General features: G+C 63.3%; 1 protein-coding gene across 1 annotated transcript in view; it reads right to left on the bottom strand.

Moving 5' to 3' along the window:
• Window positions 1-11,765, bottom strand: part of EMID1 (EMI domain containing 1) — a 28,343-nt gene extending 16,578 nt beyond the window's left edge. The window contains exons 1-4 of the mRNA XM_028146783.2: window positions 11,664-11,765; window positions 4,562-4,675; window positions 3,998-4,101; window positions 658-741 (exon numbers count right to left, since the gene is read on the bottom strand). Of these exons, the coding sequence (XP_028002584.2) occupies window positions 658-741; window positions 3,998-4,101; window positions 4,562-4,675; window positions 11,664-11,764 (403 nt within the window). The 5' untranslated portion in view covers window position 11,765. The remainder of the gene's footprint in view (window positions 1-657; window positions 742-3,997; window positions 4,102-4,561; window positions 4,676-11,663) is intronic.
• Window positions 11,766-19,325: the final 7,560 nt, after the last annotated feature.

Here is a 19,325-nt window from a genome sequence, read left to right as displayed (position 1 = left end):
CCGGTAGGGCACGCCCTCTCTCTGACCCTCATCTTCCTCCTCTCTAAGAGGGGGACAGTGATGTCTTCCTGGGGGACAGGGACACTGAGGTTTAAACAGGTTGCTATGGAAAGCACCTGGCTCGGGTCCTCTCACAGTGCAGACGCTCAGCTTAGTTCAAATAAAAAGAGGAGCCGCCGGCGACGGGGCTCAGTGGTTGGGCGTCGCTAAGAACCAGGCGGTCACGGTTCGATTCCCAGTCAGGGCACAGGCCCGGGTTTCGGGGTGGATCCCCAGTCTGGGGCATGCGGGAGGCAGCTGATCACCAATTCTCTCTCATCATTGATGTTTCTATCTCTCTCTCCCTCTCCCTTCCTCTCTGAAATCAATAAAAAAGTATATTTGGCTATGAAAAGAGCAAACTGGGGGCGTGGACCTGTGTCTGCCAGAGTCTGGGGGTCACGGTCTTGGGGTGGCTGGGCCCAGGTCAGACTCTCCTCAGGGGCCCTTCCTCTCCCCCTCGGTTTTCTCTGCAGCCCGGGGCGGGCAGGGGCAGGGCGCTCTCCTGACCCCGCACAGCTGGGCCGAGATGGCTTTCCAGGCAGTCAGCACACTGCCGGGGCCCCCTCCAGGCCTCCCCTCGCCCAGGGGCCCCCCACGCAGCTGCCCAGGACCCACCTGAGAAGGCTGTGGGCCGAAGCGTCATCCGCCGCATGGCGCTGCCGGACCATCGGGGCTCCGCGAAGCCAGAGGAGCCTGCAACTGAGGGGCCGTGGGGATGAGCGCCCGGCGGGCCTGGCCCTCCTTGTCTGGTCAGAGCCCCTTCCCCCTGCCCTCCAGCCCCAGCAGGGATCTCTACTCCCCTTAGTGCAGCGGTAGACAGAGGCCCAGAAGGTGGGGCAGCTTACACCCGGGTCACACGGCATGAACAAGGCTGCCAGCCCGATGGGGCTGGGGAGAGGGGGCTGGCAACGGGTAGGTGCCATGGGAGAGGCTGGGCGCTCCCCGATCGCCCCAACGAGCTGCATGTGTTAAAAGCTGAGAGGTCACAGCTGCAAGGCTGGGTCCCAGCCCTGTCACTTGCTGACCTGTGTGACTTGTTCTCTCTGGAACTACTTTCCCATCTGTGAAATGGGGCCATAAGGCCACTCTATCTCCCAGGCCGGTGTGAGGGCCGAGGCCGGCGATGTGGGCAAAGGGCCCGCATATCAGTAAACGGCAGCGGCGACGTGGCCGTCCACCCTCTCCCTGCCCCACTTGGTAAGACGACACGGAAGGGAATCCAGACCTGGTTTTAAATGAAAAGCAGAGGGAGGCCGGCTGCCTGGGAGGGCACGGGAGGCCCGTTCCCGGAGCCCACCCCTGTCACCACCCCCACCAGGAGCAGGCGGCCTGGCTGGTCTGGTTTTGGGGGGCCTGGTTTCCTCCACAGCCGGAGGGATGGGCTGGCCAAGCCGGGGGCGGGCGGGGGGGTGCAGCTGGAGGGGCTCTGGAGCCAGCAGGGCAACTGCTCCCCGCTGCCCCCCGGGCCTGCCTTTTAAGGCCACGGAGTGTTGTCTGGGGGGGGAGACAAGACCCAAATAAGGCGCAGCCCTGGCAGCTCCGAGCCGGGCTGTGGGCTGGTGCAGGGAGCGAGAGGCGCCAGGAACTCAAACCAGACGGGTCCCTCCGGCCAGACCCCGGCAGGGAGGCGGCCAGACCCTGCTCGGTCCCACCACGGGCCTGTGCTCAGGCTGGGCCTGCGCCGCCAGCATCCCCTCCCCAGGGACCCGTGACTTGCCCCGGCGCAGGGGGTAAACCTCACCCAGGATGGAGGAAGGTGGGAGGCAGCCTAGGACTGGGGCAGGGGGTGGCTGGCGGCTCTGTGGGCAAGAGGGGGGCGCCATGGCCAGCACTCGGTGTCTTACGTCGCCCGGCTCAGTCCTACAGGGTAGGTACCAACCACAGCAGCGCCCACGCAGGCAGCGTGCGCTCTGGGCCTGGCCCCTTCGAGGCACGTCACGTGGCTAAGTCTGAACTCAGTATCCTCCACGCCCTGTGAGTGGGCGCCTGTCTCACCTCCTCTTTACAGACGGGGAAACGGAAGCCAGGGGAGCCTGCCCTGTCGCCCCTGTGACGCAGTTCTATGGCCCCAAGGTCATGGCACAGCGCCGCACAGACCGCGGGGCGGTCACGTCAGGGGAAATGGCGGGGCCAGCCCGCCCGAACCGGGCTGTCAGAGGAAGGGAGGGCCCGGGATGGGCCAGCGGTGTCCCGTGCTTCCTCACTCCCATTCCCAGGGCCCCCGCACAGAGCGGTTTTCCAGAATGTCCAGGCCTGGCCTTCCCTTTCCTCAGCCCCCACCCTTCCCATCCCATCAGAGAGCACGCAGGGCCCACCTGGGCCCCTGCACCCTCTGCGGGGTTCTCACTGCTTCATTTCACCCGCCCAACACCCCTGGGAGGCAGACTCTCTTATCCTGACCGGGCCCCAGGGGGGACCCTGAGGCTGGGGCACAACCCCTTGCACAATGCCGGGGGAGGCCCCGGCCCCAGGCCACACAGCTGGTGTGCGGTGGCGCTGGCCTGGCCCATCCCGTCTTGTCCCCCTGCCTCACGAGGGGCAGAGCCCCCAGCCCTTAGCCTGGTGCCTGGATGCACGGCCTCCAGCTGCTGGGCTCAAGGGTGGGGGTGCTGCCCTCACCTTGGCTCTGCCCTCCGTGGGGGCCCCACAGGCCCGCGAAGGTCTGCCCCGGAGAGGGGAGCCAGGGACAGGGTGGCCTTCGTCTGGGTAGGCCCTGCCTTGGCTCAGGCCCTCTAGGCCCAGGGGGCCCCCACACCCTGGGGATCTGGCCCTCCCCACCTCCAGCTCCCCTGGCCTCCTCGGCAGCAGCCCCTCCTGGCTGGCTCCCCTCCTGGCCCCCAGCAGGGAGGGGAGGGTGCTGTCCTGGCTCCCCTCTCGCCTGGCCTCCCACACGGGCCTCGGTGGCTGCCTCTCCCTCTCCACGCAGTACCCCCACGGGCCTCTGCTGCCCCCGCTGTGAACCAGGGCTGCGTGCGGTCCCGGGGAGGTGACGCGTGTCAGTCTTTCAAGAAGCACCTCTGAACGGTGACTTCCGTTAGCGTCACGGTCCCTTGGTGCGGAGGCCGTGTCTCCCACGTCGGTGTTTCTGGCATCAGAACGCGTCTGGCAGCTGAGGTTCACGTTCCCACGCCGCCCTGGGCCCCGAAGGCCTTTGCACGAAGGTGCTTGCGGGCCTGGTTCTCAGGCGGGTCCCAGGCCATTCTTGGGAACACAGCCCCTGGTGCCCCCAAACCTTCCTCCCGTCGGGTTCAGCCAGGCGGCGGGGGTGGGGGCGGCCTGGACCCCTTAGCAGAGGGGCAGGCGCCCTCCAGGAGAGGTCTCGCCCGGTGACCGTGTGGCCGGGCTGCCTCCGCTGTGCCCCCGGGGTGCTCTGCCCCGGCCACCCTCATGGCAGGCAGAGAAGTGGGGTGGGGCGAGCCTGGCACACACTCCACGCAGGAGGCACCCGTCGGAGTCCTCCCATCCCCGAGGCCCTCGGGGGAGCCAGGCGGACCGGGGCTCCCATCCCGACTGCCCCTCGGGAGCCGTGGGCCCACCGCCTTCCGGAGCCTCCGTTTCCTCCAGCCGGAAGGAAGGGTCTGACCGTCCCGACCGTGCTGACCCACTGACCTAAGTGGCCCTTTGCTTCGATGACCCGTTGCCACAGCCTGTGGACAGGTCTGGGTGGTCCCACGCTTGGGGTGGTGTGACTGCAGACACGAGCTGCACAGCCTGTATGACATTTCTCCGGGGGTCCCAAGTCTCCCACGGGGCAGGCGGTCAACACCCGTGGGACAGCGGGCACCAGCTCTATCCTATCCGAGCCGGGCCTCGTGGGCAGCTCTGGGCGGGGGCCACAGCGTGCACGGCACCGTGCGCTGCCGTGCCTACGACTGAGCGACAGCTGACTGCTCCCTCCCCAGCACCCTCGGGGGAGCACGAGGCCCGAACCGGGGGGGAGAGGGGGGGGTCCTACCTTCCTCGCAGCTGGCCCCCGCGTGCCCGGGGCAGCACCTCCACTCGCGGGCGGTCACTGTCTTGTACACCACCTTGTACGTGGGCCTCACCACGGTCCTGTAGCTGAAAGAATGCCGACAGGGCCCGCTGCCGTTCCTCCCGCTGTCTGTGGGGCATACGCAGAGCCCCCAGGGTCTTCTGTCCCCCTCCCCCGCCAGGCCCCGTTGGAGCCTCTCTCCTGCATTCTAGGATTCAACCCTTCTATCCCTCCCCAACCGTCCAGCCTTGGGGACCTGGATACCAACTGGACAGGCAGCCCCTGCCAGTGGAGCCGCCTGTCCCTAGCAGCGAATGCTCCCTGAGTGAAGGCGTGTGGGTGAATGGTGGAACCCCCTCCTCCAGGAAGCCCTCCAGGGTGCCCCCCGAACACAAAGGGCGGTACTGAGAACGGGCATAGGGCTCCCTTTGCTCCACCCACCCTGGGGTCCCGGCCTTCCCCTGCACACCCACTGCGCTCCCACCACCAGGCCTCTGCCCACGCTGTGCCTCCACCTGGGATGCCATCCCACTCGGTCTCCCTCACCTGTTCCCCGGGCAGCTCATGGGCCAGGGGCAGCTCTGCAGCACTCGCTGAAGGTACGTGCCGTTCTGCACGTGGCACGAGATGGTGCGGGTCACCACGTACGAGCACCAGTTCCTGAAACAGACCCCCAGAGAGGACGCTCGGGTGCCACTCAGCCAGTCCCCTCCCTGCCCAGGACCCCAGGACGGTGAGCGAGGAGCACTGTGTTCTCGCCAGGACCCCCCCAGTCTCCAGGCAGAGAGACCCCCGAGTTCTCAGCGCCCTCTGGGCCCCCCTGGGAGTCTGTGCTGCTGCGGCTGAGGAGCGGACCCCACAGCCCTAGAGGGGGGGCCATGCTGGGGGCTCTCGGGAGGTCCTGGGGAATGAACGTCAGGGGACAAGGTGGGAGCAGGCGTCTCTGAAGGGCCTCTCCCTTCTCGGCATCTCTGCTCTCCAACCCGGACCGGTCCAGGCCCCCGGTGCTTCCCGCCTCCCGCCTCCCGCCTCCCGCCTGGATGACAGCAGCGGCCCCTCCACCCTTCCCCTCGGTCCCTCCATCATAAAATGGAACCTGGCCTGGCCCACCCCCACCCTCAGCCCTGTAGCTCTCCCGTGCCCACGTCTCCTTAGATCCCGCACCTCCAGGCCTTTGCACATGCTGCGCCCACCCCCCCGGAGCTCCCTTCCTCCACGTTCCCATTGGGCACCTCCCCCCTTCGCAGCTGCTGTGCTGCCACCTCCCCCTTGTCCTTTCCCACCCCCACCTCCACCTGAGCAGAACTGAGGGTCCCCTGCCCCGGCCCCCAGCCCTGGGTAGCTTGTCACGCTGAGTCAAGCTGGTGATTCACCTCTGCCCGCTCCCTCCCTGGCATGGGAGAGGAGAGGCCCCGTCTCCCTTATCCTTGTGCCCTCTCTGCGTGCCAGGCGGGATGTGCATCGCCCCAGGCATGGAGAGCTGACCTCTCCAGAGGCTCCCTCATCATCATATTGCACTGCATATATTGAGCACCTTCTGTATGCTAAGGATATTTACATCCTCTTCCCACAGTGATCCAGGAAGGCACACCCCCTCCCCCCCATTATACAGAGGGGTACCCTTGAGGCTCGGGGAGGGGGGAAAACTGCTCATGCCCCAGAGCCGGTGCATGGTGGAGCGGATTTGAAGCCAGGGATCTGGATGGCCCAGCTCGGCCCTAACTCCGTCTCAGAGGCCTCAGTTCCCGTCTCCTCTCCGTCTCTTGAGCCACGGCCCACGGCTCTGTGAAGGCCCCAGCCTGGGAACCTGCTGACCCCGGCTTCGGGTCACAGAGGAAAGTCTGGTGGGGTGTGTATGTGGTGGGTGGGTGGGGGGGGGCCTCAGGCTGAGAAGGGTCACCTGAAACGGTCCCTCCTTTCCCAGCCCCGGCAAAAAACGCGGGGCCCGTGACCCTGTGCAGGGCTGGGGCCACTGAGCACCGGGAATGTCCCAGCCATCGCCGAGGTGCCCGCCACCCCTGAAATCCAGCCCCCTCACCGCTGCCCCGCCCCCACCCAGGCCCACCTGGAGGAGGCAGGCCTCGGCCAGGGCCAGTCTACTACCCTGGGGAAGTCCCCTCACCGTTCTGTCACCTGGAATCAGTCCAGGAGGAGGGAACGGCTCAGCCGAAGGCATGGAGGTGGGAAAGCAGGGAGAAGGGAGGGCAGAAGCCCAGCAGAGCCAGGGGCCGGCCACGCCCTGGGAGGGGGGGCAGGTGCTCGCCGCAGGGCACAACTGGGAGCAGCCTGAACAGGACCACGAGACACGGATGCTGGGAAAGAGCCCGAGGCCTCCGTGTACAGCCCACTATGCCCGAGGCCTCCGTGTACAGACCACTATGTCTGTGCGGATCAAGATTGCACTTCTATGCACCCAGAAAGGAAGAGAAAGCAGACTACTCTTCACCCACGGATGCACATGTATGACTTTGTGCGCATGAAGTTAGGCCGAGTCACACGCTCACATCGCATGGCCACCTCGGGGGGCACAGAGGGCTTTCCCTCTGGCTGCGCTTGCTGTGTGCCAAGAGCTGGGCCCAGGGCCTCCCATGTGGCCGAGCGTAAGCCCCGCTTTACAGGTGGGCAGACTGAGGCTCTGGGGTCTGGGCCGTGCCCTAGGCACCCAGGATGAGTGACAGTCATGGGTGGAGCTCAGGTCTGGCTCCAGAGCTTGTGGTCTTAACCTTGTGCTGGAAATGTTTCTCCTAACGAGCTGATGGGGATTTTATAAGTTTAAAAAGAGTCCTTTCCAAAAGGACCCCCACCCTTAGAGCCTCTGGGTCCCTAGAGCTGTGGGTTTAAACCTGTTGGGGTTGTGTTTTGGGGGGGACATAAGCTCCTTTGGGAAAGTGATGTGTACCCCAGGAAAATGCACAAAATGTGGGGTACACGTTCAGGGGGGCTCAGGGGCTCCCCGCAGCCGGTGAAGTGCCCCAGGCTGGCCCAGGGGCCTTGTGAGTGAAGGAAGAAGGGAGAGAGGGAGCACCCCGGGCAGAAGACAGAAGCTCCAGACACAGGAGGGGGCCCTGGGCACAGAAGGAGGACCACATGCCAGTGGACAGACACGTACGCGTAACACATACAGGCAAACACAGACACACACATCAGTATGCACACGCAGTGAGCACAAGGCACATACGGACGCACATGCACACAGACACGCTCACATATGTGTATGTGCATACAACTCCCATGCACATACACACAGACCCACATAAGGACACACATATACACGCACTCGAGCACACAGTCAGACCAAAGCAAACCCTACAGAAAGGACTATCCTCTCTGCACGGGGTCCACACCTGCAGGGACGGGGCTGGGCACCCTCACACATGCGCCCGGACCGTGCCGGGGAAGATGGCCTGTGCCTGCCCGCCACTGCCCGCGCTGCCCTCCGCGGGGAGCCGCAGGGAACAATGTTCTCCTTCTCCTTCCTTAATTCGGACCTCCCCCTGTGGGCTGCTGCATGGCTCCCTGGTTTATCTCCCACGTGTTGGAGTTTGCTTGCATCCTCTGCTTAGGAGACATGGAGCTGGTGGCTAGCTAGCTAGACATTTCAGAGAGAAGGGGGCACTCGGGCCAGATGGGGTGCAAGGTTAGTCCTTCATCCCCTCTCTCTGGGGGCATCACCAATAACCATGTCTCACCCCTCCCCAGCCCCAGGGTCCCCGGGATGAGCCTCAGCTCCCCTCCAGGGTCCCAGCCTGGCCCCGCTGCCCTCCGGCCCCTCCCTCCACTTTCCAGGCAGCAGAAGCTCTTTGTAAAGCACAGACCTGAGTCCCCCACATCCGCCCCCGTGGCTCCCACGGCCCTGCGAGCCCTGTCTGCTCTGTCCCACCCACTGCTCCCCTCTCCTCACTCCCGCTGCTCCCCTCTCCTCACTCCCGCTGCTCCCCTCTCCTCACTCCCGCGACCCCTCTTTGACCTTCCTGCCCTCCCTCCCTCCCCTGGGCTGCACCTCAGATCTGTGTACACTCCTGCTCTCCCACAAGCTCCTAGTCATCACTGGGGTCTCAGTCCTGAGGACCCCAGCAGAGTTGGGCACCTCCAGGGGTCGCAGCAGCCCTGAGCGTTTGGGGGAAAGACAGGCGGCTGGGATGGGGTTCAGGTGAGGGCGCTCAGAGAGGTGTGCCGAATGACTGAGCGCGGCGGCCCTGGGTAGAGGAGCCACGACCCAGGTCTCCAGAGATGTTTGCAGCCCCTGGAACCCCTGCCTCCGTCCTGACGCCCCTTGGGTGCCCCTTTCCTGGGGTGTGGTGGGTGATAAGCTGTCCGAGAACCTCCCGAGGCTGGGCCACCACCTGTGGGATGGGGCACGGGTGAAGGGATGGGAGGAGGCACCCTTCTCTCCTGGGCCTGCTGCTCCTGCCTGCTCGGCACCTTCTGGGCCCCCAGAGGCCACTGGGGGAGAGAAAACAGGACAGACCAGCTCAGCCTGGAACCAGCTGTCCCCACTACCCACCTCCCCCCCTGCCCTCCCCCCTTGCCCTGAGGGGCCCGGGGGACGTTGTCTCTGCAGGGCCCAGGGCCGTGATCCGGAACAGTGATAGGGGCTAATTGCAGGAGGCAGCCAAGTGGGCCGGGGGCCAAGGGCGGTTATGAAAAGGGGAGGAAAGAAAGGAGACGCACCGGGTGGGGGCGGGGTGACTAGGGCCAGAACCCCACGCTGGAAGCGAAGTGCCAGTCCTCGCTCTGCCGATCCCTCACTCGGTGACCTCGGACAAGGCCCTGAGTCTCTCTGGGCCTCCCCTTGCCCATCTGCAAATGGGGACAGCAGGCTCTCCTCGGGCGGTGCTCAGTCCGCACGGCGCTAGCAGCCTTTGGTGATTCTGGTTCCTGGACTAGGACACTGGCCCCCCAGCCCACAGCGGTGGTCCAGGGCCTTCCCTGGGCGTGGGGACACCAGCCCAGTATCTTCACCACGAAGTCTTGGACTACAGGGTAGGGACTGTCAGGCTCTGCATTTTGCAGAGGGGGAAACTGAGGCTCCGAGAGAAATCACCTCCCCAGGTCACTCATGAGGGTGTGCAGCTGGGATGTGAGCTCCCTGGAGAAGGGCTGGGAAGAGCATTCTCCGCTCTCCTGTGTCCTAGGATGTGCCCACAGGAAGCCAGCACTGCGGGGACAAGAGGCCTGGCCAGGACGCTGGGGATGGCTTTAAGTCTAGACGCGGGTTCAGGCTGGAAGGGACCTCAGAAGGGCAGGAAACAGGCCCAGCAGGGACTGGGGGACGGACAGGGGTACGGGGTGAGCCAAGCCAGCGCTGCACAGCCCCAAGGCACCCTGGTTCTGGGGGGGCGGTGTGTGTGTGTGTGTGTGTGTGTGTCTCAAAGTCTCACCGCATTCCTGGGGCTGGGGGCGGCCCCTTGGATGCCTTCCCGCCCCCCTCCCCTCCCCAGGCACAAAGCCTCTTTTCTGCCTCTTGTCCCTCGGCTGCCAAGGGGTGCCTGGGGCGCCGGGCTGGGGGTGGAGGGAGGGCTGATGGGGCGAGACATCCCCATGCCGTCTCCAGCCATGCTGGGATGGGGCCACAAGGGGAAGTCCTGGCAGTGAGGACTAAGGATGCCTCCAGCCAGGGGTCCCTTCCCCCACCCAATGCTGGTGATGGCAGGAACCACTCTATATCAGGGCCCCAGCGGGTCCTTTGTCCATCCTGACAGCAAGCAGGCCTGTGAGCAGGGGACGAGGGGAGCAAAGAGGGGGACAGTGAGGAAACTGGGAAGGAAAGTGAGAGCCGGGGACCTGCCTGAGGTCACACCGTGAGCCGGGGAGAGAGAGCCAGGGCCGGGACCTCTAACTCCGCACCATGACCTACAGACCTTTCCCAAACCTGCAAGCCGACGACCTCTGCTGGTTCAAAGGGACCCTGGTTTTGGGAACCGATGGCCTGGACTGAGACACCTCTACTCCTCGGGAGGCCTCAGTCTGTATCATGGAGGGACAGCAGTGCCCCCGGGCTTTTGTGATGCTCAGGCCGCTGTGAGCCTTGTGAACAGATAGGGTGACAGTCCCCAGAGACCACCAGATACCTACCCACCGCCACCATCCTGCTCCCAGACAAACCCTGGAGGCGGGTGAGGAACCCAGGGTGGGAGGCCTTGTCCTGGACCACCTGGCTGGAGGGCAGGCTGGGCCTCAGTCCCCTGGACCACCATCCCCATCCTGACAACGGGAATTCCCAGGCCGGAGTCTCAGTCATCTTAGCACCTGGGACCCTGGGGGCTCACATCCGTGTGCGAGGCAGGTCATGTTCCCTCTCTGAGCCTGTTTCCTCCTCTAAGAAACGCTTGCCTCCTAAGGCAGTCGGGAAGGTGCTGGAAGCGATGGATGCAGGTGAAAGAGCCAGCCCAGGCCTGCGGTGGTCAGCCCGCAGAAGGTGGTGGCTGTGACAGCTGCCACCTGCCCATCCCTGTCTCAGATCTAACTGCTCCTCTGGCCTCGATGCCTCAGCCACCTCTCCTCCCGGCCCTGCCCAGGTCACCTGCTCTTGCTAGCCTTGCGGAGGCATGCTGGCCCCCCTGACCACTGGGCAAGGAGAATTTCTGAAAAGAATTTAAAAAGCGAGGCCTTGGGGGCGGGGGCTGGGCAGGCATTTGAATGCGATGAAAGGGCCTGAAGAGGCCTGGCTACTCTGCATTGTTTGCGGAGCTGGCCCCTTAAGAGGGGCCAGCAGCAGGGGTAGGGCTGCGGCCAGGATAGGGGCCAGGCAGGTTCAAACAGTGCCATCGGGGGCCAGGAAGACACAGATTTGAACCCCAGCTCTCCTATCAATGGCCCACGAGCCTAGAAGATCGTGTTAATTTTCCGGGACCTCAGTTTGCTCATCTGCTAAATGGGAACAGGTGTTCCCAAGCTTCAGCCAGTCCCTGAAGGATGAAGGAGGACACTGCCTACGAAGGACCCCCCTCGCTGGAAGATGCCCCACAAACACCAGCAGAGAGAATGCCCGCAGCTCCGGAGAGAGCGGCAGGAAGGCGGTACTTCCTCCCATCTCGGTCCAAAATGCCAGGTCCCTGGGGGCCCCCACTGACCCAGGGGCACTGAAACTCCACCCCAGTCTTCTTCCTCCCAGAGAAATAAATAGCCGGCACTAAAAAAAGAAAAGCCAGGAGCAAGGAAACGGGAGGAGAGCCCCCAAAGTGTCAGCTAGGGGATGTCCTGGGCTTTCCTATGTGCGCGGCAGGGGGTGAAGGGGTGGAGGCTTGGGTTAGGGGGAGGGAAGTCCTGGGGGGCGGGGGTTCTCCCCGTTGTTCTCCTTCCCCCTCCTCTGGGACTCAGGGGGTGAAATGCGGGGGAGGGGGGGCGTTGGAGGAGGCTGCCTGGGCTGCCGGTTCCAGACACAGGGAATAGGGGACCCTCGCACTTTGGGGAGCCTCTGCTAGATAGTGAAGCGGCCCGGAATCCCTCCCTCCCCCGCCCCAACACACACACACCACCCCGGCCTCGGCTCTGGGCTGGCACTGCGGTTGGGGACCAGGTCCCTTTCCCAGTCCGGGCATGCACGAAGGTTGCGGGGTGGGGGGACAGGGAGTGCCCGGAGTCCCGGCCCCCAACCCCGGGCTGGCAGGGCACAGAGGTGGTGGTGGGGTTGGGGGGCAGCCTTTACCTGCGTCCCGAGAACTGGGCTCCCTCGACGCTCCACGCGGCGCTGCCTCCCGGGAGCAGGAGCCCGAGGCAGAGCAGCGCCCAGGCCCGTGCGCCGCCCATGCTGCGCCCGGCGCCCTCCGCGCGCGGCCCCTCGCCGCCGCCGCCCCCAGCCTGCCGTCCACGCCCGCCCGCGCCGCCAGCCGCCCCGGACGCGCGGATCCCGGTCCCCAGCGCAGCGGCGGGCGGGAGGGCGGGAGGGAGGCGGGCGCGGGGCGGGGGCGCGCGTCCCGGCCTCGTCCGGCCCCTCGGCTCAGCCCCCCGCCCCCCTGCGCCGCCGCTGCCAACCCGGAAGGAACCCCGGGGGGACGGGCGCCCCCGCCAGGAGGCCCGCCAGGTGCCCACCTGATCCTGGCGCCCGGCACCGCGTGGTCCTGTTGGGGGCGGGGTCCCAGCTCGGAGATGCCCTCGCACACGTTGCAGGACTGGGGGTCTGAGTCCTGGCCGCATCCAGGACCCCAGGTCGCCAAGCTTGAACGAATGATGCGGGAGCCTCTTCCCCTTTTTCTTTCTCCGTTTCCTCTTTTTTTCTTTCTTCTTTTTTTGGTTGTTGTTAATCCTCACCCGAGGATATTTTTTCTATTGATTTTTAGAGAGATTTTTAGAGAAAGTGAAGGGTGGGGGAAGAGAGAGGGGGAGGGGGAGGAGAGAGACACATTGACTGGTTGCCTCTTGCAGGCGCCCGGATCCAACCTGCAACCCAGGTGCATGCCCTTGGCGGGGAATTGAACCCGAGACCCTTCAGTGCCCACGCTCTAATCACTGAGCCGCGGCCAGGGCTTTTCCCTCTTTTTTTGAGGGATCCAGTTCCCCAGGCTCTGGGGAGCCGGATCTGTCCATCATGCAACCAAGGCTTCCTGAGCAGTGAGTGCCACCTCGGCTTCACATCCTATTTCGGTTTAATTTTCAAGCCACGCTGGGCGAGGTGGGCACAACTATCCCCATTTTACAGAGGAGAAAACTGAGGCCCAGGCACTCATACTCTCCCCGGGAGGAGAAGACCTGGGTTGACCCCATAAGGTCAAGTGTCCACTCATCGCCGTATTACAGAGGGAGAAACTGAGGCACAGAGGGGACACATCACTTGCCCAAAGCCCTCCACCCGTGGCTGGAAGAGCTAGGTTTTGAACAGAGATCTGACTTCAGAGGGGGTCAGCTCTTCAGCACGATTAGGAAAGAATGTGGACAGCACATTGGTCTGGGGCTCGGTTCTCCCGTCTGTGACAAGGTGAGGACTGGCTGAGCGTGGGGTTTCTTCTCTGGGGTTCATGGGTGAGTGAGCCTCTGGGGAGAGGCCTGTGAATACCACCAGGGTGTATGCAGATGTGTGTTTGTGATGTGAGAGTATGTGTGTGTGAGCGTGTGCGTACACAGCATGTGTGAGCACAGGTATGATGGGTGTGTGTGTTTATGAGGAGAGACCACAGCTCTCATCAGAGGGGCCCCAGACCCTCCAAAACTCCAGGACAGTCTAACCCCCTTCTGCCCGGATGGACGTGCTGCAGGCAGTCCCCGGCCGGGGAGCCCCCTGTCCAGCTTGGTGGCGACGGGGGGCCTGTCCCTCAGAATCCTGCCGTGGGTTTGTCCAGATCCAAGATTTCTGCTAGAAACACGCCAGCGGGAGGGATCCGCCAGCCCCTACCTCTGATTTCCGAGGGCTGCCTCCTGGACTCACCGGGGCTGGCAGCACCAGGTACGGGGCCTGAGTCAGGACGAGGGAGGGTGCTCGGATATAGAGGGAGCTGAGCCTGTGCCCAGAGGGGGTGGGTAGGTAGTGAGAGCTGGGTTCAGACCCCGCCTCTGCCGCCTCTCCCGGAGTTAGCTTGGGTAAGCCCTGCCCTGCTCTGAGCCTCAGTTTCTCTTTGTAAGGAGGACGGGTGCAGGTTCCCTATGGGTGTGTGGGCAGGGATGACACATCACATAATGCCCTGATACCCACATTCTCCTGCTTCACATCGTCCCCCCAGGGCAACCCCCTTGCTTCAAGGACATCATCATAGGGCCCACTTTGACCTCTTGGGAAGCTCCCTCCCTCCCACGTGTGATTTTGGGGCACCTACTATGTGCCACCTAACTGAACCCCAAGAAATGCAGCTTTGTGCCTCTCTGTAGCCCTTGTTTTTTTGTTTTGTTTTTGTTGTTGTTAATCCTCACCTGAGGATATTTTTTCCATTGATGTTTTTAGAGAGAGTGGAAGGGAGGGAGGAGAGGGAGAGAGAGAGAGAGAGAGAGAGAGAGAGAGAGAGATGAGAGAGATACATTGATTGGTTGCCTCCCACACATGCCCCAACTGGGACTGGGGATCGAGCCTGCAATCCAGGTACGTGCCCCGGACCAGGAATCGAACCCAAGACCCTTTGGTGCACGGAGCCACACCCCATTTCGGGCAGCCCTGGTTTGGATACACCTAGATCAGTGACTTAGTCCCTTGGAGGAATTGTCCTTCTCAAGGGTCTCTCTCCTGAGAGACTCGCGGGCCTGTCTGCAGTCTGGTCAAGTGACGGGGACCAAAAACCATCTTTCCAAAGGGCACTCGGAGGGGCATGCGGCTCCTGAGGAAGGAGAAGAGCTGGGCAGTGGCTTCTGTCCTGGGGAGGGTCTGGGAGGGCCTTCGAGGTGACGGGGACCCTGGGGAGGGTCTGGGAGGGCCTTCGAGATGAGGGGGACCCTGGGGAGGGTCTGGGAGGGCCTTCGAGGTGAGGGGGACCCTGGGGAGGGTCTGGGAGGGCCGGCGAGGTGACTGGGACCCTGGGGAGGGTCTGGGAGGGCCGGCGAGGTGACTGGGACCCTGGGGAGGGTCTGGGAGGGCCGGCGAGGTGACTGGGACCCTGGGGAGGGTCTGGGAGGGCCGGCGAGGTGACGGGGACCCTGGGGAGGGCCTGGGAGGGCCTTCGAGGTGACGGGGGCCCTGGGGAGGGTCTGGGAGGGCCGGCGAGGTGACTGGGACCCTGGGGAGGGTCTGGGAGGGCCGGCGAGGTGACTGGGACCCTGGGGAGGGTCTGGGAGGGCCGGCGAGGTGACGGGGGCCCTGGGGAGGGTCTGGGAGGGCCGGCGAGGTGACTGGGACCCTGGGGAGGGTCTGGGAGGGCCTGGGAGGTGACTGGGACCCTGGGGAGGGCCGGGGAGGTGACGGGGGCCCTGGGGAGGGTCTGGGAGGGCCGGCGAGGTGACTGGGACCCTGGGGAGGGTCTGGGAGGGCCGGAGAGGTGACTGGGACCCTGGGGAGGGCCTGGGAGGGCCGGCGAGGTGACGGGGGCCCTGGGGAGGGTCTGGGAGGGCCGGCGAGGTGACGGGGGCCCTGGGGAGGGTCTGGGAGGGCCGGCGAGGTGACTGGGACCGCTGCTGGGCACCACAGGATGAGGAGGCACCCCGCCGGGCCTGTTTGCAACATGTTCGAGATGCTCCCGTGATTCATGGCATACATGTTCCTTTACCCCCAAACTCATGGGGGCTTCAGGCCACTGTGGAGTTTCTCCACCAAGGGACCCTCTCAGTAAAAGCTGTTGTCAACCTTTGACATCAGAGGGGATCCTGGCCTTGCTGAGGCCGGGACCCCTTTGTCCAGGGTATATATTTATGACTACAGTCACACCCCGTGATGGGGTAGCCTGATGGTTACTGCATAGGCTCAACACCCCAGAGGCCTAGATGGCGATTCCTATGTGACCTGGGACAAGGTCCCTCCCCAAACTCTGAGCCTCATGTCCTGCCTGAAAAAAAAAGTCATAGGACCTTTTTTAAGATCCTCTGGCTCCAGAGTCCATGCTCCGGGGAAAGTAGGAAGGCGGCTTTGGTCTCCCTACGGGCCCAGCCCAGAGCCCCTTCCACGGGCCACGGTCCTGGTGGATGGCAGCCTGCTTTCTGATCCTCTTTCCTCCCTGAAGGAAGGGCAGGAAATGCCTCGGGGACCCGGGTCTTGGTCATTTGAGGTTTTAGAATTTGCTGAGACAGGGAGGAGAGGGCCCACCCCCCCAGCTTGAGGTCTCAGGCCTGTCCCTGTGGGCGGGGCCTCCTCCCGGGGGGCCGGGGGAGGGAGGGGCTGGTCCTCTCTGCTGCCAAGACCAGACCACAACCGCCAGTAAGGTCAGCAGCTTCCGGTCCTGAGCTCTGGCTGTGCCAGGCGCTGTGCTAAGCATTTTGCTGGCATTGTCTCCAGCCCTCCTTCCTCTCGGCCACCGGGGAGGGAGGGGGGCGCCTTATTATCCCCAGGTGTGGGGCTGGCCCCCGGCCCACAGCTGGTGACGGGTGGCTACCCACTGAGCCACACTGCCTCCCTCTGGCTGAGACCCTTGGGGGGGGGGGAGACTTCTTTGGGGGTAAAAGTGAGAACTCAGCTCAGGTTTAGACTTCAGTCTGGGAGCTGATGAGGTGAGAGAGAACACATGGACCACACAGGGACATGGACTCGGACGTGCATGCACACACACACACACACACACACGCACACACACGCACACACACAGCCTCCCCCAGCAGGCCTTCTGGTGTGGGCTCACTGACACATCCACCCTGGCCTAGTCCAAACAGGAAATGCTGCTCTCCTCACAGCAAACAAACCTGGGTCACAGCCTCCTTCCTCTGTCGCCTCCCGCTGGGCCCGCACCAAGTGCCTCTTTCCTCTGCCTGCGTCCCCCAGGACAGCCTCCCAGCTCAGGTGCCCACGCCCGCCCTGCTCACACACCAGTGTGCGTGCGCGCAGGCCCTCACCTGGTCTGCACCCACATCGTGCCCACTCTATAGGCGAAGCAGCCCGAGGGTGCTGGGCATTGCCAGAGCCCGTGGTGGCAGCCCCCGGGGACCCAGAGCCCATAGCAGCAGCCCTGGATGTCATGGAAGGGAAGGGGCCACGTAACCGTCAGTGGCCTTCAAAGCGTCTGCCCAGACAAAGGGCTGGCCGGAGGGCGGGGCTGCCCGAGGCCTCTAGGTTGGGGAACAATGCCCGCTTTCTGTGCCTTTCATCTGGGGGCCTGGCCCTCAGTCCCAGAGCAGGGGACACCCCGTTGGGCCACAGCAGGGGAGCCGGGGGCGCGGGGGTCCCAGAGGGCCTGCAGCTGCCGGGCCAAGTTATTTATGCTCCATGGAGCTGCCCTTCTCACCCAGCTCATTCCTTCCTGCCGGAGCTGGGACTGGGGCTGGAAGGGAGTGATGGGAGGAAGGAAGCTGCCAGAAAATCATAAATTAGGGCTCGGAGAGGGCCTTCCTGCCCTCCTTCCTGCCCTCCTCGGGAATCCTCGGGGGAGAGGCCTGCACTTGTGGGGTTGGGGGAGGACGGGGCAGGGTGCCTGTATATGGAGTTAGGAGACCGTGATGTTCAGTGTGCTCTAGAGCAGCGGTCGCTAACCGGTGGTCCGCAAGGTTGGCCACGGCTGCTCTAGAGGGAGTCCCTTCTCTCCGGGCCTCAGTCTCCCCATCTGGAAAATGGGGTGATACAAGACTTGGGCTCTCTCCTGTGAAGGAATGGACAAATGAGAGGCCTTCTCCTGCAGGGTTGTCCCACTTCCCTTCCTCTGCTCCCTTCCCCCCAAGTCCCCTCCTTCCTGCCCCACGTACCTTTGTTGGGGCCCCTCACTCTGCTTCTCTTTCCACACCTCTCCGCCTGCAAAAATGGACGAATGAAGTCGCCTTAGGCAGCATCCACCTAGCTGGGGGATAGAGGGAGAAGCTGTTGGCTCATTCGTCCCAACGTGACTGATGTTTCGTGTTGTTAAGTGTTGGGATGCAGTTAATAGGGATTCTTCTTCATTTAAACCCTAAGTCACTGGCAGTGGAACTTCTAGGCCGGTAAGGGGGGATGCTTGGTGGGCCAGGGTCTAGGAACAAGGTGTGCCAAGTGAGAGGACCTTCTGTGTGGGCGGCCACAAGTCCCCGTGGGTTGGACGGACCTGGCAGGTGTGAAGGGCAGGCAAGAGGAGCCACTCAGAGCAGACCCCTTGGGGCAGCCCACCAGCCCTGCCCGTGTCAGGAGGGGCCTGCTGGGCCAGGAGCACGTGGGCCTATCCCTCCTGACACCCCCAAATGAATGGTTTCCACCTCTGAGGAAGGGATTCTGAGGGGGAAGCGGGGAACGAGAGGAGAAGATGGAAAGAGTCAGGGAGAGACACAGAGAGAGAGAGAGAGAGAGACTCAGAAAGAGAGCCAGCAAGCCAGAGACAGTGAGACACGTGGGCCAGGGAGATGGGAAAGAGACGGGCAGGCAGACATAGACAGAAGGGCATTTTGGGAAAAGGACCCCAGGTTGTTGGTCTCAGCCCCTGTGGGAGCTGGGCAGAGGGGCAGGACCAGGGTGCCAGCCCAGCACCACCTCAAGGGCCTCATCCATCCCTCTGCACCCTATGAGCTCTGGCCTCCCTCAGACCCGCACCCCCACAGCCCCAAGGATGGGAAGCCGTCCTTCCTCCATCTCCCGCCCATGCCTGGCACTGGCTGGCCAATGGGCTGTGAGCTGCCTGCAGCTGGTATAAATTAGGAACGGGCAGCCCTGGTAGGCAGATGGAGCCCCTGGGGAAATGGATTCCTAGCCTGGAGCTTGGCCCGAGGACTCTTAAGTGGATGGACAGCCTTATGGGGGATGTGCATTCCTCAGGCACCTGGACTCCAGGCCCTCCCGTCCAGCCCTGCGGGGCTAAGCCTGGATCCTCCCTCTCCATCTGCCCACTCCTTGGCTCCATCCCACCCAGTCTCCACCCCCTCGTGGGATGTGGCCTTGGCCTCCTCCGTGGCCTCTCGCCTCCTCTCCGATCCTTCCAGTCCTTCAGGATCTTCCCAAAGGCAAACAGAGCCAAGTAACCCTGTGAGGGAAAACTTCAGTCCCCGCTGCTCTCTGGTTGAGAACGGGAAGTGGCCTGGCCTGCTCATCCTCCCTCTGTCCCAGACCCTGTGTCCTCCAGTTGGCCTCGGGCCTTTCCCATCCGATCCCTTCTGCCTGCCAATGCCACTCACCCTTCAGTCTCGACTCAGACATCACCCCTTCCCTGCCTCTAGGAAGGGGCCCCACATCCCCAAGACTGGGCCACGTGTGTGCTGGGCTTCCCCACTCACAGCATTCCATGCTGGAGCCATCTGTTGATTTGTCTAGTTCCCCTGATGGGTATAGATCAGGGGTCCTCAGACTTTTTAAACAGGGGGCCAGTTCACTGTCCCTCAGACGGTTGGAGGGCCGGACTATAGTTTAAAAACAACTATGAACAAATTCCTATGCACACTGCACATACCTTATTTTGAAGTAAAAAAACAAAACGGCAAAAACACCCGCATGTGGCCCGCGGGCCGTAGTTTGAGGACGTCTGGTATAGATGCCGGGCCCTTTTTGGAAATTTTCTATGAGTTCTAGGAAAGATACATACACCAGATGCCATAAAAGATACATTTGGGTACATAAATTTTTTTAAAAAATCCTCACCCAAGTATATTTTTCCATTGATTTTTAGAGAGAGTGGAAGGGAGAGGGAGAGACAGAGAGAGAGAGAAAAACATCAATGTTGGAGAGACACATTGATTGGTTGCCTCCCACATGTGCCCCAATCAGGGCCAGGGATCGAGCCTGCAACCGAGGTATGTGCCCTTGACCGGAATCAAACCTGGGACCCTTCAGTCCGCGGGCTTCCCCTCTCTGAGCCTCAGCGTT

Source organism: Eptesicus fuscus, chromosome 23 (genome assembly GCF_027574615.1).
Source record: "Eptesicus fuscus isolate TK198812 chromosome 23, DD_ASM_mEF_20220401, whole genome shotgun sequence".
Classification (NCBI taxonomy): domain Eukaryota; kingdom Metazoa; phylum Chordata; class Mammalia; order Chiroptera; family Vespertilionidae; genus Eptesicus; species Eptesicus fuscus.
The sequence above is the reverse complement of the archived record's forward strand: the minus strand, read 5'-3'. Positions and strand labels throughout refer to the sequence as shown.